Below are 18,811 nucleotides of genomic sequence, written 5' to 3'. Positions count from 1 at the left end.
TAGCCTGTCCTCTCAAGGTGCTGGCTCCATTCAAAACAGGACAGTGGCTGCATGTCCTCTGTAATCCAAATGGATGCAGCAGAGTCTCATTACCACATTTCAACTCTTTGGGGGGTGTTTGGGGGTGAGGGGCCTGTTTGGATGCACTCATGAGAGGCAAACTCCTGTTTGTTTAGCAGTGGTAGACGGCATGCCCTCAACTTCATGTGGATCAAAGGCAAGGTCTTTAAGGTTAGAATCCTCATTTTCTCTCTTTTACACTGCCAGCTGGCCAGGAGTGGTGGTTGAACAGCTAGCTATGCTGTAGACAGCATCTAGGGTAGGTAGGAGATCTTACAAACAGCCTTCAGCTCTGCTAAGCCAGGGAGATAACAGGACAAAGCACCGAGGTCCCCAGGGAAGGTTGGTGGGGATAACACTAAACTGGTCACACAGATACAAAGGAAAGTTTCTGGGTTCCAGTATGGAAGAATCACAGATGACTTTATCATGGGTAATAAGTGAAGCCCCCAAATTAAGCAAGTCGACTCTCCTGCCTCCTTCCTCAGTCAGGAAGGCTCGTACCCTTGCCGCTTTTCAGGCTGTAAGGAGGCTGTAAGGAGGCGTTTAGCTGTGGGAGATAGCATTAGGAGTATGATCACGTTTGTTTAAATGAACTTGCTGTTTGTTTAGTTCATAGCCAGGTCTTCCTGCTGTTTAATGGCTCTGCTTTGAGACTGTCCACAGTCGTGAGTGCGTCCTAAACTTTAGGGGCCTAAGGATCATCTGGGGACTTTGTTTCTTTAGAAACTAAAGTGGTTCTCAACCTTTCTAATACTTTAACCCTTTAATACACTTTCTCGTGTTGTGGTGAGCCCCACCCATAAAAGTACTTCATTTCTATTTCAGAACTCTAATTTTGCTATGTTATGAATTGTAATATAAATATCTGAGATATAGGATGTCTGATATGCAGGCCCAGGTGGGGTCATAGCCCACAGGTTGAGAACTGCCAGTTTAGATTTCTTTTTAATTTTGCGTACATGTGCATGTGTGGGTGTGAGTACATGTGAGTGTGTGACCTACAGAATTCAGAAGAGGATGTCAGAACCCTTGGAGCTAGAGATATAAGGGGTTGCAAGCCTTTCCCTCTCCCTTCCCATGCTGGTAATGAACTGAACCAAGAGTCTGAGCTATTAACCACTGAGCTATCTCTCCAGACCCTCACCTGCAGTGGTTGGCGGGGGCTTCTAGGACACACATTGACAGCGTCCATCCCAGTTCTGATTCAGTGGGTCTGGGTTGGAATCTAAGAAGTTTTCAGCTAGTCCTGAGATTGCTACTGCACAGTGGAAAGCTCAGCCGCTTGTACGAGAGAACACCCTGGCTGGAGTCTTTTACCCTTTGTGACTCCTTCCTCTCACAAACGTCTAAGTCCACCACCGCGCAGAACAGTGAGGACTGCTCTTACACCATTTGGAAGTGCTGCCATTATTATAGTAGTGTGTGTCATGTAGTAGTCTCGGGGCAGGGTTGTGCCTGTGTGTGTGTATCCTTCTGTATATATGAGTAGAAGCCAAAGTGAGACAGCACCATTCTTTGCCATAATGTCTTGAGACAGAGTCTCTCACTGAACCAGAACGTCACCAGTTCAGCTAGGCTGTCTGACCAAAGAGCTCTTGGGATCCACCTGACTAGGGGCTAAAGGCATATACAGATATATTTTTCTTAATCTGGGAGGTAGGGATTTGAATTAAAGTCCTTGTCTTAGTTCTTTTCCTGTTGCTGCAACAAAACACTTTGATCAAGGAAGGTTATAAAAGAAAGTCTTTAATTGAGCTTATCATTTCAGAGAATTAGAGCAGAACTCATGGTGGTAGAATACAGTCATGGCACAGGAACAGCTGAGAGCTTACATCTTGATCCACAAGCAGACAGAGCTAAATGGGAATGGCGTGGGTGCTTGAAACCTCAAAACCAGCCCCAAGCTTCAAAGCCCACCGTCCTCCCAACAAGTGACACCCCTCCAACAAGGCCAGGCCTTGTAACACTTCCCAAAACCGCTCCACCTAGAATCAAATATTCAAACAGAGGAGCCTGTGGAAGCCATTCTCATTCAGAGACTACACTCCTTGCCCTGGAGAGCAAGCACCCTCACCCGGTGAACCATCCCCAAGCCCAAGATGGCTGTGTTTTTTGTAGACCCTTTGGGGATATACTTAGTGTGTCTTGTGTTTATACTCCTAACAAAAATGCTATTAATGAAATGACAGTAATTTCTTTAGGGGCGTTGTAAGTAACAAATAAAAACGTGATATAAATCCTTCGGCAGAGTGCGAGCACAGAAGAGCATCCTGCTGTATTCCACACAGCATCAGAGATTGACCTGATGGGTGACAGGGAATGAAGAAAGGACAGAAAGACATAGTACAGAAAAGCGGGGACAACCCCAAACCTTATTCTATACATGTGAATCTAGGAAGTGGGCTTATTGTACACAATTGAACAAGGAGGTAGATTTTAGCTAATCTAGGTAGGTGGTCTCTGTAGGGGAGCAGTCTCAGGCTGCAGTCATCCTGGAGGAGGAAGCTGTGGTTGATAGTTTCTGCACACATTGTTCTATCTTTAGTAAATACTCCCACGTGGACCAGAGGCAGGCTTTGCCACTCTCACAGATCTGAGGCATCGTGGTCCCTGACATAGCTCTGCTCATGTCAACACATTAAGTCAAGCCTTCCTCCGCTCTCCACATTACTGCTTTTCAACATTGTAAAATTATTCCATTCATTTATTCACTCCTAGATAAACATGTGAGATGTTTAGCTCTCCTAAAGCAGCCATGAAAATACAAACAAATCTTTTCTGAGCCACTCTTGGTGTACTAGGTAGCAGGTAAAACTTGTTCGTAAGCATTGTTTCTGGTGTTGACTAAACATTTGTCTGAAGAGATGGATGGAGCATGATCCAGCATGAAAGGGCTGGGGCTAAGCACCACACTGCTGTAGGTTGCAGGGCACCTTCTCATGAACCTGCCTCAACAGCTGAACACTTGTTCTACCTCACATGGGTACACAGTAGCATGGCCCTTGGAACCTGGGTGCCATCTCATACTGGAGGTGAAAGTTCAGAGTCAACATTTTTGTCCTAATCAAATATATGGGAAAACCAAGAATTCCACAGGCTTCTAAAGTCTGTGCCAGGAAGCATAGCAGTAGGTAGGTAGTCATTGGCTCAAAATGGGCAGTTTTGCAGGATACAGATGGGAAAGACCAGCAAGATATATCCTGTTTCTAAGATAGCAACTATCAGACATGAAAACACCCTCAGATAATGGTTTTCACACTAGCTAATGTCTAGTTGCTGTGCTGTATGTCATGAACTAACCCAGGTATTAATGGAGGTCTCTTTTTATGCATTGGTCACTGTGAAGGAGAAGGCAGAACAGGGTGCTCAGGACGTTGATTTGATGTTGGAGAAATAAGGACTAAAATCTGTAGCTTTGTAATTTGGGTATTTCTGTAACTTCTTGACCTGTCTCTATGGATATGATGAATCCAGCTTCTAGAGATACTAGGTAAACCTGTATCTGCACAGAACACTGAGCAGTACTTACAGTCACTGGTACATGGTAGTAAAGACATTTAGTCATTATTTTACAGTGTTTATATAAAACCAGTTATGTAACAATATGCACTCACTAGCAAATAGTTAATCATACATAGCTTGCCCTGCCTACCCTTTGCATGCATGGGTCAGGCCCTTCAGAAGTCCTTGAGCCCCTGAGCTATATGTATATATAGCAGGAATTAATTAATAAAAGGGATTAGTCGCTGCAAGTGAAAGTAGTTAGGGAAGCTTTCTTTGAAGTGGGTAGCAATGTAAATAAGAACCTAAAGCAAAAGAAATTTTAAATAGAGCTAAGAAGCTGGTGGAAACTTTGAGTGGAGGCTCAGGACTTGAAAACATAACCTAGGAAGCCAAGGACTTGAATGTTGCAGCTGGGCACTGTTTCTGTGTAGTAGTAAAAATACCAGGCCTGAACCCCAGAATCAGCTCTTGACACATGCTAATGTCTTGTATGAAACTAGAAATAAAATGGAACCTCCTGGGGTTATTGTGAGGGCTTAGGACAGTGCCCCAAGAGGCGTATCTGTCACCTAGTGCCTGGCGTTTGGCACATGTTATATAGAAACAGTTTTCTTCTGTGATTATGAGTTTTATTATGGATGCAGAATTTTGAGAAGGCCTTGAGTGCAAGCCCTTTGGACTTTTTGAGGGGCCCTCTGGGAAACCCCTGGATCTTGCTTAAGTCAGCTTTTGAGAGATAAAAGCTGGAACTGGACTGTACTGGTCAGGACAGATGAGTTTGGAAAGTGTTGTAACTATTGAACACTCAAACGCTGCTGATGCAATTAAGGTACAATGGGTTTCAGTGATTCAGGACCCCAAAATGTAAACCATCTCAATAATTTTATATAAACTCAGAAATAAACCATCTTGGAGTAGCAGATGACATGCTGGGATTTTCATTTATCCAACAGCAAAAGCCCTTGATGGCTCTGCTCCACCAGTACCTCAAGACAGCATTGAAGACAGAGGGAGCATTGTCGAAAGGGTACCACTGTGTGTGGCAAGCACAGATTGTCTAGCGTTGTAGCGCTTTCCAGAAGGAACTGTCCACAAACAGACTTAGACTTTATAACAGAGGAGAATGTCAACCAATAGAACAATTTCATCCTGAAAGAAGTCAACCCTGTAGGCTACTGTCATCACGTAGAGAATCCTCCCGGGCTTAGTCAGAGCTCTGAAAGGTCATGTGTAGACAGAAAGCAGCTTTCTTCTAAATTGACCCATTTTAATTCCAGGCGGAAGTAAAGATGGGCAGGAGCCAGAGGCAGCGTCTGGCCATCACTACTGGTATTTCAGGAAAGTCTTCCAAGGAAGCTTTTAAATTGTTTGTCTGGGCCCTGTTGCAGACCTCCTGAAGCCGATTTCTGAAGCAAGTGCCCCAGGTGTTCTTAGATGCGCTGGGAAGCCAGGGCCTTGCCAGAACGGAGCAGATCCTGCCCACCGGGTTTACTATGGAGATTGGCTAGTCCTCCTGGCTCCTTCCCAGCACCTCAGCCCACACAGGATGTTGTAATCATCTATGTCCTTAGCAATAGTCTCACCTAGGAACCGAGGCGGTGGTCCTGCTCTCCTTAATCTTTCCCTTCTTGTAAATTTACTCCATGCCACACGGCTGCTCACACTGCTATAGGCCCAACTGTGTGAGTGTAAGGCCAGCTGACACAGGCCACTCCTTTCTGCTAGTTGCACCCTGGACTCCTGTTCAGGACAAGCCTCCCAGGGTGATGTGTAGAATAACATCTTGAGAGCCTTGTAGCTAGAGCTACAGTTCCACCACGTGGGATCTGGGTTATATATTCTATCTGCACCATTTGAAAAAGAGAAGTGATAAAGGGTTAGGGCTCCTGATGTTGCTAAGGAAAGGAAATACAGGGATGTGTGCATCAGGTACAGACGAACTGCTGAGCAAATGGTGACAGTTATCAGAATTAACCATTTGAACTTCCTGTCTCTAGCATTGTTATTTGGAAACTTGCCTTAAAAGGCAAGTGAAGGTCAACCAAAGAAAGATATTAGAGAAGACCCTCACAGGTGGGCTCCGCTGAGGCCTTGCAAAAGATGCTCCTCTTTCTAATTGGCTGATTCCGACCTGTGCAAACATCTCTTAGAGATCTCTAGATGATCTTCCAAATCACTACAAAATACAACACCTTTGCCATACAGAATGTGCGTTCCTACTCCGGCAAACCTCCCCTATTCCTTCCTCTCCTTTTTCTCCCTCCAGACCGTCAATATAATTGTTTGTAGGTGCTGAGTGGCTGTGCAGCACAGGCTTGGCTTCCCTTGGCCCTTACACCCATGACCTCAGCTAGGAAAAGGAGAAGGCAAGTACTGAGGTGCAGCCCTTCCTCTGATGAAGTCTAGGAGTCTGAGGTGGTCAGCAGTGATAGCAGGGCAGTAATAGAAATCATAGCTAATCTGCAAGCTCTTAAGGGCAGGTTAATAGTTCTGGGTGACTCATACTTCAGTGACAGCCAACAGAAAGTACTCTGCTGCAATCTGTGTAATCATCGAAAGGCAGAGCAGGCTCTCACTAGAATCCCTAGGAAGGACTCCGAGCCACCTCAGAATTGAGCCCAGGGTTCAGTGTGAAGTGCAGAATCACAAAGCTGCCCTGCCATGTGGCCCCTCTGTAACTGACTGGTGACTAGACTCTGGGGCAGCACACCCCTAACCTCCTCAAACAGCAGCCTGCCCTCCACCCTTCTTGTCTGCAAAAATTCCTGTCACTCTCACCTGGCAGGTCATTTCTGAATGCTTTGACCACTGTTCCAGTGGTAAGAGAACCTAGGTGTGGCCCTTTGCTATGACTGCTATCCAGTTACCACAGGCCAGAGCTTAAGCAACAACAGTTTGTTTTTTATTGTTTCTGAAGATTAGAAATCCAAGATCCACGTGTTGGCCTACTTGCCTCTCCTTTGTGAACCTCTAGGCCCAAATTTCCCTTTGTTATGAACAGTGTCCTGTGGGGTAAGGGTCTGCTCTCAAGGTCTCAGTTTAACTGTTACCTCTTAGAAGACCCTGTCTTCAGATACAGTCATACTCTGGAAGTGCTGGGGTTAGACCCTCTGCATATGAATTTGAAGTGGGGAACACTCCGTTCCTGTTAACTCCTCCCATTGACATTGGGACATAGCTACTTTTTCTAGCCCTGCAGTTCAATGAGGTATGCCAGGAAGAGGGCAGAACTCTGCCAAGCACCAGGAACTACATACGGTAGGAACTACAGAGTATGGTGCACACCACCCAGTATTTTATAGGAGGATACAGGTACTAAACACTCCGCAAACCATTCTTTATATTTGTTAATCTACATGCTTTCCCCAGTGGTAGGGATTAAGGCCAAGGCCTCTCTTAGGCTAAGCAAGCATCCTAGCAATGAACCATAACTATACTCACGCTAATTTGTTCTGGTACTTTTAGCAGTCCTTTGAAATAGTAAAGTAATATTGTCTTATTTTTTTCCATGAGAAAATCAAAGCTTAAGTAGTTAGCAAGTCTTACACAAGACCTTTGCCAGGAAGAACACGAGACCTTGTTAACCCTGGAACTGCATGCAGAACAACATCCAAACTAGCAGATGTCATCAGATCCAGCTCAGTTGTCCATTTTTCTAGACATCCTCCTTCTAGAGTGAAATACCTATCTATCCATCCATCCATCCAAGACAGTTTCACTGTGCAACCTTGGCCAGCCTTGAACTCTGAGATGTCTGTCTGTCTCTGCCTCCTGAGAGCTGGGAGTAAAGGCTTACACCACTGTGCCCCGCTGAAATCTCTCTTTTTCAAATAGTCACCGTCAATTTTAAGTTAAAACACACACTGTGCAGTGAACGTGGGACCCAGTCACACCATCTGAGGCTGGCATTAGCCTTCAGGTTCTGATCTGAATGGCAAAGGCTCATGAGGATGAAGGCTGTAGTAGCCTGCTCTATACTTCTCTGGGCTTAGGCTGTTGCTACCTCATCCCATAGCTTTGTAATTCTCCAGCAGTGATCTAATCTTGGTTCACACCAAGAACGTGGGCCTGAGCCCAGCATTTAGTAGTATGCAGATGTACGGTGTGTTGAGAGAATAATGTGGATCCATGGCCCACCTCCCACAGCCCTGAGAAGCAGGTCTTCTTGTCCCTCTTCTATAGACAGCATGGAGAGAGCAGAGTAAATGGAAGGCTGCTCTTTTGTTACAGCCACAGAAGGATATTTGTTCTTGGAAGTTGCTTCGCCCCAGTGATTAGCTCAGGGCCAGGACACTATGACTTGTCATTCAGACTACAGGCTTCTCTGTTCCTTCTCCTGAGAGTATGCTTGGTGACACCTTTTATGCCCACTCTCCTCTCTGGCTCAGGTCCTCTTGACACAGATTTAAATGCATGTGTTTCCCTAATGGAACATCTTGTTCCTCGGAATTTCTAAGAACCTGAGAATTTAGGCAAACTGTAGCATCAAAACCAGTGTAAACCATTTGACTAGCTGAACGCTCCACGTTTGTTCCATTGTATTGCCATATATGAAGCAGAAAAGAAACAATAGCCAGGTTTCGTCAGATGGACATTGGCTCAAGTTCTTGAGTTTTGACTCTACTGGGCAGAATGGAGTACTGGGATTCTAGACTATACCCACCCCCCCAATACTGACTCTAGCCTTTGCCTATAAGCTACAGAGATTGTTCTTTACCTACTCCTGGATGCAAAAGTGAAGCCTGCTCTGGCTGTGGGCAGGATAAGTCTTGTGCCCCAGGAAGCAATGCATACACACAAGGCAGCCAGCAAGCCCCTGCGCTGGTTTGCCGAGTGTCAAAGGTGCTCCCAGCGAAGAGCCACATTGTGGCACATTCTTCAGTGCCGCCAGTGTCCGTGAGTCACCTTAATTGGAATAGTGCCCTTTCTTTGTGGCAGGTAGGAAGGGCGACTTCCGGAAAGGAAAGCCTCACACGCAGCATAGAGCACATAGACTATGTCACCTGGAAGCCAGTCTTCCTAGTCCCAGTTGACTCACCTTTAAAACAACAGTAATGACCCCATGCAAAGTTGTAACAAGGCTTCCTGAAATGCTGTATAAAAGCAACAAGTAAGCTCCCAGTTTCCATGAGGATGCCAGGTCGCATTTACCCTGGAGGCTGTGCTTGGACAAAGCAAGCTGCTGCATAGGCTCTCCCGCACGGGATAGAAGGATGGAGACATCCCCGGTTGTTTTCCCAGTCTTTCCGTTGTCTGTCCTAGGACATTAGTTGAGATTTTACAAAGTATCTGCAAGGAGGAAGATCATATCCTTCTCCTAGGGCTGCTCACAAGTATCCCATTGAATTGACTTCCCAAAACTATTGCTACAGAAATACAGTAGAAGAAGCTCTTTATATTTAAGGATGAGGCAAAAATGCTTTCATCTCTAAAGGTTAACTAGTTTGTTAGGTAGGATTATCCCTGTGCCAGCAGAGAGGAAGGAACTTGTTGCATTTGAACTGAGAGACTGAGAAGGGTGACAAGCAGTGTGGCAGGGTTGGGCTCCCCTGAGGCAGAAAGGGAAAGCATTTAATTACTCCCTCAGTGCCGCCTCCGTGAGGGTGAGCATTGTGTCTCTCTACTGCCCTGCCTCAGCACACCCAGCCCGGTACCACCAGTAATGCCTAACTGGAAATTGGTTGCTCTGTGTGGTATCTTAAACCTGTCACTCCAGCAGTTGGGAGGGAGGCATGAGGACTCACAAGTTCGAGGGCAGCCTGAGACAGACAGGCTGTACTTATAAAACCTTGAGAAGGTCCCTCTCTTGGTGTTTAGAAAAAAACACCTACTTCTTGAGAACCTGCCTCAAGAAGGGGATAGGGAGTTGCTAGGCCCACCATGGTAGCTTGTACCTCCAGTTCCTGCTATTTGGGAGGCTTCAGCAGGAAGATTGCTTACACCTAGGAGACTGGAGCCAGCCTGGGCAACAGAGTAAAGACACCCTCCCCCACCCCCACCTCTCACCGCCATTTCTAAGAAGGAATGAAGGGGATAGGGAAGGAAGAGTTGAAAGAAAAAAGCAAAAGTATGGTATGGACCACTGAGGGCCTGGGAACCAACAGTATTCCCCTTTGGAAGGGGAATGCGAGTACGTTCAGGTCCAGTGAAGGAGCAAGAGAGGCCTAAGCTGGCAAGAAAGAATAAATTGTGAGCCTGGCAGTGGTGGTGCACACCTTTAATCCCAGCACTCAGGAGGCAAAGGTAGGTGGATTTCTGTGAGTTCGAGGCTAGCCTGGTCTACAAGACCTTGTTACAGGTCAGACTCCAAAGCTAAAGTAAAACCCTGTCTCAAAGGAGAGAAAGAGAGAGAGAGAGAGAGAGAGAGAGAGAGAGAGAGAGAGAGAGAGAGAGAGAGAGAGAGGAATGAATTGTGGATTGCTGTTTTTAATCTTTTTTCTTTTGTTTTGGCTTACAAGCTAGCTGGTTTAAATATTAGTTATAACACGTGGGGAAGGGGAGACATCCTCTCCTGCTGGGTATCTGCACTGAGCAGGGTCTTCCTAGGCTTTTATAAATAGACTTGGGATTGTTTGCCGATGGCCACACCGGTAGGAGCAATGGATGATGTTGTCCCTATGTGACCTCTTCTTCAGTTACAAGAAAATTTTCCCTGGCTCTGGAAACTGCACCCTGAAGGCTGAGAGAAAGAGAAAGCTTGGCATTGTTTTCATGCAAAGGGAACGTAGAGAAACCCTGGGGGTGCCATCTACAAACCACTGGCCGTTCAGAAAAGCAGTCATGGTCACCTCCAGCCAGCCAGCAGCTGGAAGGAGAGTCCCTTTTCCTAGGCTGCAGGGACAGATTTTGTCACCATCTGCTGTGCATCAGGGCCGTGCACTCTGCAAGGTGAGGTTGCCATGCCTTGATGGCGCTTTAGACACCTGATTAATAGATCCTGGCCTGGCCTCTCCCTTGGGCAAGGCTGCGTGACTGGAAGCTGGGGAAGAGACTGCTAGGCTGTGTACCAAATCAAGGTCACTTAAGGCCTCAGTCAAGACAAGTCCACCCTGTCCTGCCACACACTTCCCTGTCCTGTCTCCTGTACCTCTGCCCTACTGGGGCTTCCTTATTCCTCCAGTGTTCTGTTGGCTGTCATCATTCCTTTGGTTCTGTCCTGATAGTAATGTGGCAGAATTGCCGAAGGACTTATTCTAAAGGGCCCTGCCTAGACCACATCGGTCAAACCCCCTGAGGTCCACTGAGCAGGTGGGAGAGGGGTGGACAGTATAAGCAGGGGATTCTCGTGTTAGCAGCTGCAGTTTATGGAGCTTCATTGTTCTGGACCCCACACTAGATATGCGTTAGGGATTTGAATTTGCTCTACACTGCAAAGAAAAGAAAAATCTTTGAGGTGGATAATGGTGTCCTTATGTTACAAACAAAAAGATGAGCACACAGGTAAAACGGCCTACCTGGGCTCAACCTCCTCTGGAGCAGCAGTGGAGCATCCAGGCTTGGTGATTGGAAGCCCAACACCAAAGGCTTACTCCAAAGTCCTGCATACAGATTGACACGTGTTTTAGTGTTTTAGTTTGGGCTTTTTTTTTTTGAGGTAGTGTTTTTTGTTTCTGTACAAATGTGTAAGAATGGACACCAGAGGGTCCGGCCCTCTCTGATCATTGACTCAGGCCTTGGAGACATCTGTGTGTATGTCTGGAGTACTCATGCGGTCCGTGTTGTCTGGTCTAAGCTTTGTATAGCAGCAAGCCCTCCCAAAGAATGAGTCAGCCTGGGTTTGCTGCTGGCGCCATGGTGCCCTAGACTGCTGAGTCCTCACATAGTGCCAGGGAGGCACACCTACTGCCCACCTGCTCCTGTGAGTCATGAAGCTGCCGCCCTCCTGCCAGCTCTGCCTTTTTCTCCAATTGCCACCACTCTGGGTGTGAATGTAACCATATATGGCAAAGGCACCGGGCAGGCTCTTGCCCTGGGCCTGTCTTCCTCTTGAAATGGTGCCATTGCCTAAGCAGAGAGGTCAAAGCTCAAGGGCCAGGCTCTTTCCACTGCTTTACATCAGGTGGTTGTGAAGACAAAGCAACAGGGCAGTTAGACACCAAGGGCGCTACCAGAGAGGAGGAGCAACCCTCTGACATGTAAGGGCAGGTAACAGCATGACCACCAGGATGAGGCAGGAAGGAATAACATTTTACTATTTGAGACTATTGTACATTTGACATTACTATAGATCTATCATGGAGAGTCCTTCTGCTGAAGCCCCCACCCCACCCCCGCTTTGCTTGAAAATAAATTGACTTGTTTGCCTCCCAACAGTCTTACACTTGCTGCACATCTGATGACCCCTAACATTGCCTTGTGCGCAAATTATTTTAGAGGAGAGCTTTCTCACCATTGCCCATGCCTTGAGTTTTTCATCAGGCTAATAGAAATTAAGTGAAGCCTTTCGTTATGGGGGTTGTGGTGATAGTAACACACTCAGCTGGTAGGTGTTTGCTTCTGCTGTAGGTCCTTTAGCTACTGCAAGTGTGTGTGTGTGTGTGTGTGTGTGTGTGTGTGTGTGTGTGTTCTCTTAGAAAGTTCTTTAAAGGACACTTTTCTGTAGTATGTTGGGGCGCACAGCTTAAACTGACAGATGCTAGATTTCTGCAGAAAGGTGCTGTAGGCACTCAAGTGAACGGCAGGCTGGCACATCCGGATCGTCACCAGAATGGCTGCAGGGCATTTCTGACTGGGATTGGGGAAATGCAGCCTTCGTCCTTCAAGTAACACATCTTAATAAATGTTTAAATAGCCTAAAGGAACTGCTAGTCACCTCTCAAAAATTCTCTCCAGATTTCAGGGAGACTAATCGTCAAAGATGTCCAGCAAGACGGCAAGCACCAACAACATTGCCCAGGCTAGGAGAACTGTACAGCAGCTGCGGTTGGAAGCCTCCATCGAGAGAATAAAGGTGCGTGCGAAGGGCCTGGCAGTGTGTTCTGCACAGCTCCCCACCCTCCCTGAGCAGGAACACAAGGCAGAGAAGATTGCAGCCGTATGCAGTTCGCTTCCCGCTTTTCCTGGAGCAGGCTGAGAGTAATTTAGTTTTCATTTCCTACCTAGCACAGGTGTTATTCTAAAACAGCCAAGGGACCAGTTATCTAAGCTAGCCCCCTGTCAAGCCCTAGACAACATTTCCTGAGAGCCTGCCTTTCCTGAGTGAATATGATCAAGCCTTGTCATGACTGTCTTCTGAGTGGGGACAGGATTCCCAGTGGAGTGGCTAAGCACCCTTGTTATCTTCCCGGAATTTATCAAGTATTGCAAGTCAGCTGTCCATCCGAATCCTCCTTTTGGAAACTGCTGTTTTTCAGTGTGTCACTTAGTGGCCACTCTGTGGCCCCGGATTTAGTAAAGGCTCCATTTCCAGACTCGGTACATTTTCTTAGTAGTTTGACTTTGAAGTAAGTGTCCCCCTCCATTCTGAGAGGACTGGCCAGTGAGAACCCTGGAATGCGTGGTTAATGTTCAGTTCTGTTTCCTGAAATTGAAACAGTCACCTGACTGGAGATAGTCAGCTGTCTGGAAAGCATGAGGTTCCTGTGGTGGCCCTCAGAGCCCTGGTTTAACCCTCCTGAAATCTCCCTCCAGACTCCCTTGATAGGACACAGAGTTCCACATGTAACACCAGAGGAAGGCACAGGGCCTTCTAATGCCACACCAGAGGGAGTCACGGGGCCTTCTAATGCCTCACCAGAGGAAGGCACAGTTCCTTCCGGTGTCACACCAGAGGTAGTGCCTTCCTTTGCTAGTGTGTTGTGCCTTTCACATCCCCGCACTAGATCACTAAGAGTAAATCTCAAAGCTTAGTCATGTGTGGGCTCCACAATTCAATTCTTAAACTCTGTTTTGTGTTCCAGGCTCCTTTCTCTTGGAGAGAAACTAAAATGTAACTTTCCCTTGATTCACACACCTATCTTTCTTTGTCCTTAACTTTTATTTTTAAACATTTCAAACTACAGAATGGCAAATATCTAAATACTTATCTTTTTCATTTTTTTATTACTAATTTTTTTGGTGAGGGGAGTGTGTGTGTGTGTGTGTGGTGGATCAGTAAAGCACACATGTAGAGGCCAGGATATAGTATTTAGGAGACGGCTCTCTCTACCGTGTTGGTCCTGGCTGGGTGAGGAACTCAAGTCGTTGGATTGGCGGCAGGAGGCTTTACCTACTCCTCTTCGCAGCACTTTATTTACACTTGTTGCCGGTGAGCACGGTTAAATGTGATTTGCCTTTCTTTTTCTCTCAATGTCTCTCTTTTGTTCCACATTTATACAGAAAACCCTAGGACTTATTCTTTAAGCCATTTGAAAACCCCTGCAATTCAGGGTTCTATAAGAACGGTATTTAACCCTCAGTGTGTTTTATGGCGAATCAGGGCAGCTTGCTTCACCACGGTGTTGCCATCACTTAGAGTGGAGATTGGTTGTTTTGTTTCTAGTTAAATGTTTCTGTTAGCTTGCCAGTGAGGTATCCTCATACGATCATTGGGTTGAGGCAGGTCTGACCTGCCAGGACCATTTCCCTTGTACCTGACAGGTGGTCAGAAGGCTGTACACTATGACACTGATTGTTGGGTTAGGATCCTTGTCAATGAAGTCTTCCCTTTCTTATTTGTGTCCTCACCAGGTCTCAAAAGCATCTGCAGACCTGATGTCATACTGTGAGGAGCATGCCCGGAGCGACCCTCTGCTGATAGGCATACCGACCTCAGAAAACCCATTCAAGGATAAGAAGACCTGCATCATCTTATAGTAGACCGGGAAGCAACCCCTCGCCTCTTAACGCAAACCACGGCAGCAACCTGAAGAGATGCCTTCAGCTTACCCGGTAACCACAGCTAGTAACTAAAACACTCTTCTCTTGGAATAACAGACCCTGAAGTCTCTCTCTTCCAAGTTGTCCTTTCTTCGCCCTTTACTGATTTAATACAGAATAACAATCTTACTTTCTATTTGATAACTATGGTATCATATTGGGTTACTGTATAAGGAAAGTGGCAGGGGAGTTGGGGAAGCTTGTCTTTTCAATACAAAGTTGATTAAGATATGTCAAGACCTAAACTGTCTAAGCACCAGTAAATTAAAATGTCAAGAATCACTCCGGTCCGAAACCTTTATATTATGTTCTTAATAAGACTTGTGCCAACCTGTCCCCCACACAGGGGGCCTGGAGAGGCAGGTGTCTGCGGCCATAGCTTTTTGCACTATTGCCACTAATCACACTGAAACTTCCTGCTGTAAGATCAGCCCCTCAGAGCCCCTTTATCTGGAACTCCGTGGATGTAAAAGAACAGATTCTTAACATATAATTTTTGTACAAAAAAAAGGTAATGAAAGAATGTTGCAAAGCTCACATTCATCCTAATGAGCTGATCTTGTCTTCTCTCCTCTCTTGGAATCACGTTGACCCCTTAGTCTGCAATAAACTGTGCCCATTAAAACGCTAAGACAAAACTGAAAGCCTTTTGCTGAGGTATTAGTTCATATCAGTCATTTGGGCTTCTGTGCTTCTGAGGCTAAGAAAGGGAAAGAGACCCTCGAGAGGACCCTGGGCAGCTTCACACCACGGCTCGTGATGTTTGCTGGATTCTGGGGGTGGCCACCTCAGAAACTTCCACCCTCACGGCTGGAATGCAAGAAGGAAGTGTTAGCCTCTCCTTGAGGAGAGAGGGACTGTGAAAACAGCTGCTCTCCTGGGCCCAGCTTGGCAGGCAACCCTCTCCCTTTCTCCTCGCCAGCATGATACCTGTCCCTTGCTGCTAGAGCAACTCTTTTCGTGGGGACATTCTCTCCTACCCAGCTCCAGCTGGGTGGCATGCAGTGGGAAGAAACAGTCGAGCAATATGAAGACACTTGAGCTCTTTCCAGATGGCTGCGGTTTCATCGCTGCCATTGTCACAAACCACCCAGGGCAAGGGACCCTTCCAGCGGGAGGCTTGCAGTCTGTAGGGCAGTCCCGGCGCTTCCAGCAATTGGGGATTGAGGTCATCAGTTTTACCTTGATTATGAAGATAGCCCATGTACCCTCAGAATGTCCGGTGAGGATCCCAGAGGCAGATAACCTGCCATGACCAAGGGCGTATCTTGACTTTGTCACAATGAGAGGGTTCATTTAAATGTTCATTTAGAAGCCCAACCCAAAGAGAAAGCCTGTGATGTTTTAATTCATTTTCAGTTCATTAAGGAAGGATTTCTAAAAAGTATTCTCAAAAAGGACTTAGCCCCTAGGAGTTGTTTTTAGAGAACTTCCCCTACTCGTATGCAGTATGCCCTAAGAGAAAATCTCTCTGAATGTCTAGTGCCTGGGCCTTGAGCATCATGTTTCTTGATGACAAACAGATGCAGTACTATTTCTAAACAACTCAGAGACATCCAATATTTCTCCAAGTCCCCTGTCTGGCCAGCACTTGGAACTGAGTATAGAAAACCATAGCACTGCCCACAACTTGGTCTCACCTATTGCTTAGTTTCCAGCTGTATTAAAGGTACCTGTTCAGGAGAGAGAGCAAGCTTTTCCCTTGCAAAAGGTAAAAATGGAAGTGTACACCAAAAAGACAATTTTTACATTTAATGGAACATTCTTTTTTTACAAGTATATTTTTCTACTGATGGTTTCAGAACACTAATCTTATAGTCACTCTAATTTTAAACATGTTTCTTTAAATATTTATAAGGCAGTTTATTACAGAATATTTTTATGCAATCATGTGCACATTATTGGTAGCATAGTATATTCTTTACTACTTAAACATATGTTTGTTAATATGCTTTTAATGGTAAGAAATGAATTTGAGGTCCCAGGAGATATTGTTGCCTTTTCCTTAAAGACAGTAAATGTCTTATAACTCCCTAACCAGATTTGAACTGTCCTCACAATAAAAGTGAAATCAGATCCTTTAATGCTGGAACCAAGAGGGAAAACATTAAGCCAAATGTTGATTTACTTATACCTAAATGTCTATGTGAGAAATTATAATATATGTATACATGTATATGACATGCAGAAGTCACTTTTATTTATCTTTGTTCACTTATAAAGCCAGATAACTGTCTGCAGCAGTATGTTGATGATCATAATGAATGGAAGTCCCATGTGGGATTTTTCCCTACACTGACAACCTGGCTTCATTTCTGTATGTTCAATCTGTCTTGTCTGTAGTGAGCAATATAATGTTTATACTCTGATCACTACAGCCCATCATGAATTTTAGCCTTGGGGCTGTAGCAAGACAGAGTATGCAAGATTCCATGACTCCAAAACATTTTGAAGAAACACACATATTTAGAATCAAGGGAAATACTTTATATATCAGGTGGTTCATAGGCTGTGGGTTGTGCTAAATATTTTGATTTTCTGAAATCATGTTTTTCAACTTTTTGCCATATGGAAGTAAGAGTGTCATACTTAATTTTCAAGGTAAGGTTTGGCTTTTTCTGTATTTAGGTTATTTTTATACTTTGCTAATCTTTAAACTATCCACAGGGAAAATTTTATACCAATGAGTTAATAATTTTGACTCATTGTTTACACAATATAAGATACGTCAAACTGGGGCCAGCAAGATGGGCTCAGTGAGTAAAGGTGCTTGCTCCCAAGCCCAGCAACCTGTGTTTGATCCCTAGGATGTACAAGGTAGAAGAAAAGAACGATTCCCACAGGTTGTTCTCTGACCTCTATATGCTCAGTGTGTTACCCTGCACGCACACACACACACACACACACACACACACTAACAGTAAAATAACGTTTTATAAAGATGTGCCAAATTATCTGTCCAGGTGCCTCCTCTCTACCAGCTTACCACTAAGGTAGAACTGTCAGACTCATCACTCTGAATTCGTATTAAAAACGTATCCGTGCACAGACCCAAGAGTCATTTCCATTGGAATAAATGTAATACTGAAGTATGCTATGAAGTTTGTTGTTTTCTTTTATCGTAAGCCTGTTAGTAGGGAAAATACATCAAATCAAATAGAATAGAGCACTTACCAGTGGTTGGTGGTCTGGTCAGTCCTCTGCCGGATGACTTTGGACCAGGCACTTCAGCTCTCCCTTCCCCTTTGTCACAAGGGAGGAGAAGGAGATGCTGGCTGAGATCCTCCCTGTTCCCAGATGCCGTGGTTGAATGACCTGCCTCTCTGCTGGTCCTTCTAGTGAGATGGTGCTACGAGCTGCTTCAAATCCTGGTTTGTCCATAGTGTGCGCTCACCTACTTGCATTTATGTTGCATAGTACCTGTCCTAGGTTGATGGACTTAGTTTCTGTAATGTCTCATTTTTAGCCATGTTAACTACAGACACATATTCTCTTCTGTCTCAGTAAAGTTTCAATTGGTAAATTGTTGCGATTTTGTTATTTGATTATATTCTTTGGCTACTCGTCCAGCATCTTACTCTAAATTTTAACACTGTGATTGTTATTTTGGAACTCTGTTCTGTGGAAAAGAATAAAAGCATTTTTTTCACTTGCTAACATGCTCACAAATGTGAGAGAAGAGTCATTAAAAAGCTTGCTTTACGGACTGGGTCACTGCGTCATTGACTTCTTCCTGTGTTTTGCTCAAATTAATAAAAGACCATTTCTCTTCCCTTTCCCTCCATTCACTTGACATTTCCTAAGCACGCTCTGGGAGCCAGGTGCTGATGACACGTGGGCAAGCAAGGCTCACCCTGACCCTGACATCCTGAGAGTCTGGTGTGAAGAGGGTGGGACGACCATACTTACCTTCATCGTTGCAGAACCATATGTAGAGCAAGGGTCATGAAAAAGGGCATTCTGGGAGACCAGGGGAGAGACAAGTGTCACAACTAAGTCTTTTAGGAGGGTGACTAAGGTGATACGGATGCTGAGACCTAAGAAGCAGAAAAACACTGCCATGGCTTGAGTCTCCTGAGGAAGAGAAAGTAGACTCCAAGCTTGGGTGTGGGTCTCCCGTACAGTGTATCTGTTCCTGTACGGTTTAGGAGGTGATTTGGGAGTGACACCACCCTGAGTTCTATCGGTGACCATGCAAACAGGTAAGGCTGCAGTTGCTGAAGGCACCCTGCTTCCAATCCTGTGAACCCCTGTAGTGATGAAGGTCAGACAGCTTCTGAGAAGTTAGGAGGGAGCAGCCCATCAGGCAATGAAGAAGGTCTGCGAGGGAAGGGCCTTCCTCTGCAGACACACACACACACACACACACACACACACACAAAACATG

The 18,811-nt window shown here is 45.5% G+C and overlaps 1 protein-coding gene across 1 annotated transcript in view; it reads left to right on the top strand.

The window, feature by feature from the left end:
• Positions 1–18,131, top strand: part of Gng12 (G protein subunit gamma 12) — a 107,771-nt gene extending 89,640 nt beyond the window's left edge. The window contains exons 4-5 of the mRNA XM_075983926.1: positions 12,400–12,517; positions 14,236–18,131. Of these exons, the coding sequence (XP_075840041.1) occupies positions 12,425–12,517; positions 14,236–14,361 (219 nt within the window). The 5' untranslated portion in view covers positions 12,400–12,424 and the 3' untranslated portion in view covers positions 14,362–18,131. The remainder of the gene's footprint in view (positions 1–12,399; positions 12,518–14,235) is intronic.
• The last annotated feature ends 680 nt before the right edge of the window (positions 18,132–18,811 follow it).

The sequence above is a fragment of the Microtus pennsylvanicus genome, chromosome 8 (genome assembly GCF_037038515.1).
Source record: "Microtus pennsylvanicus isolate mMicPen1 chromosome 8, mMicPen1.hap1, whole genome shotgun sequence".
Lineage (NCBI taxonomy): Eukaryota > Metazoa > Chordata > Mammalia > Rodentia > Cricetidae > Microtus > Microtus pennsylvanicus.
Note: the sequence above shows the minus strand (reverse complement) of the source record. Positions and strands in the feature narration are given on the sequence as shown.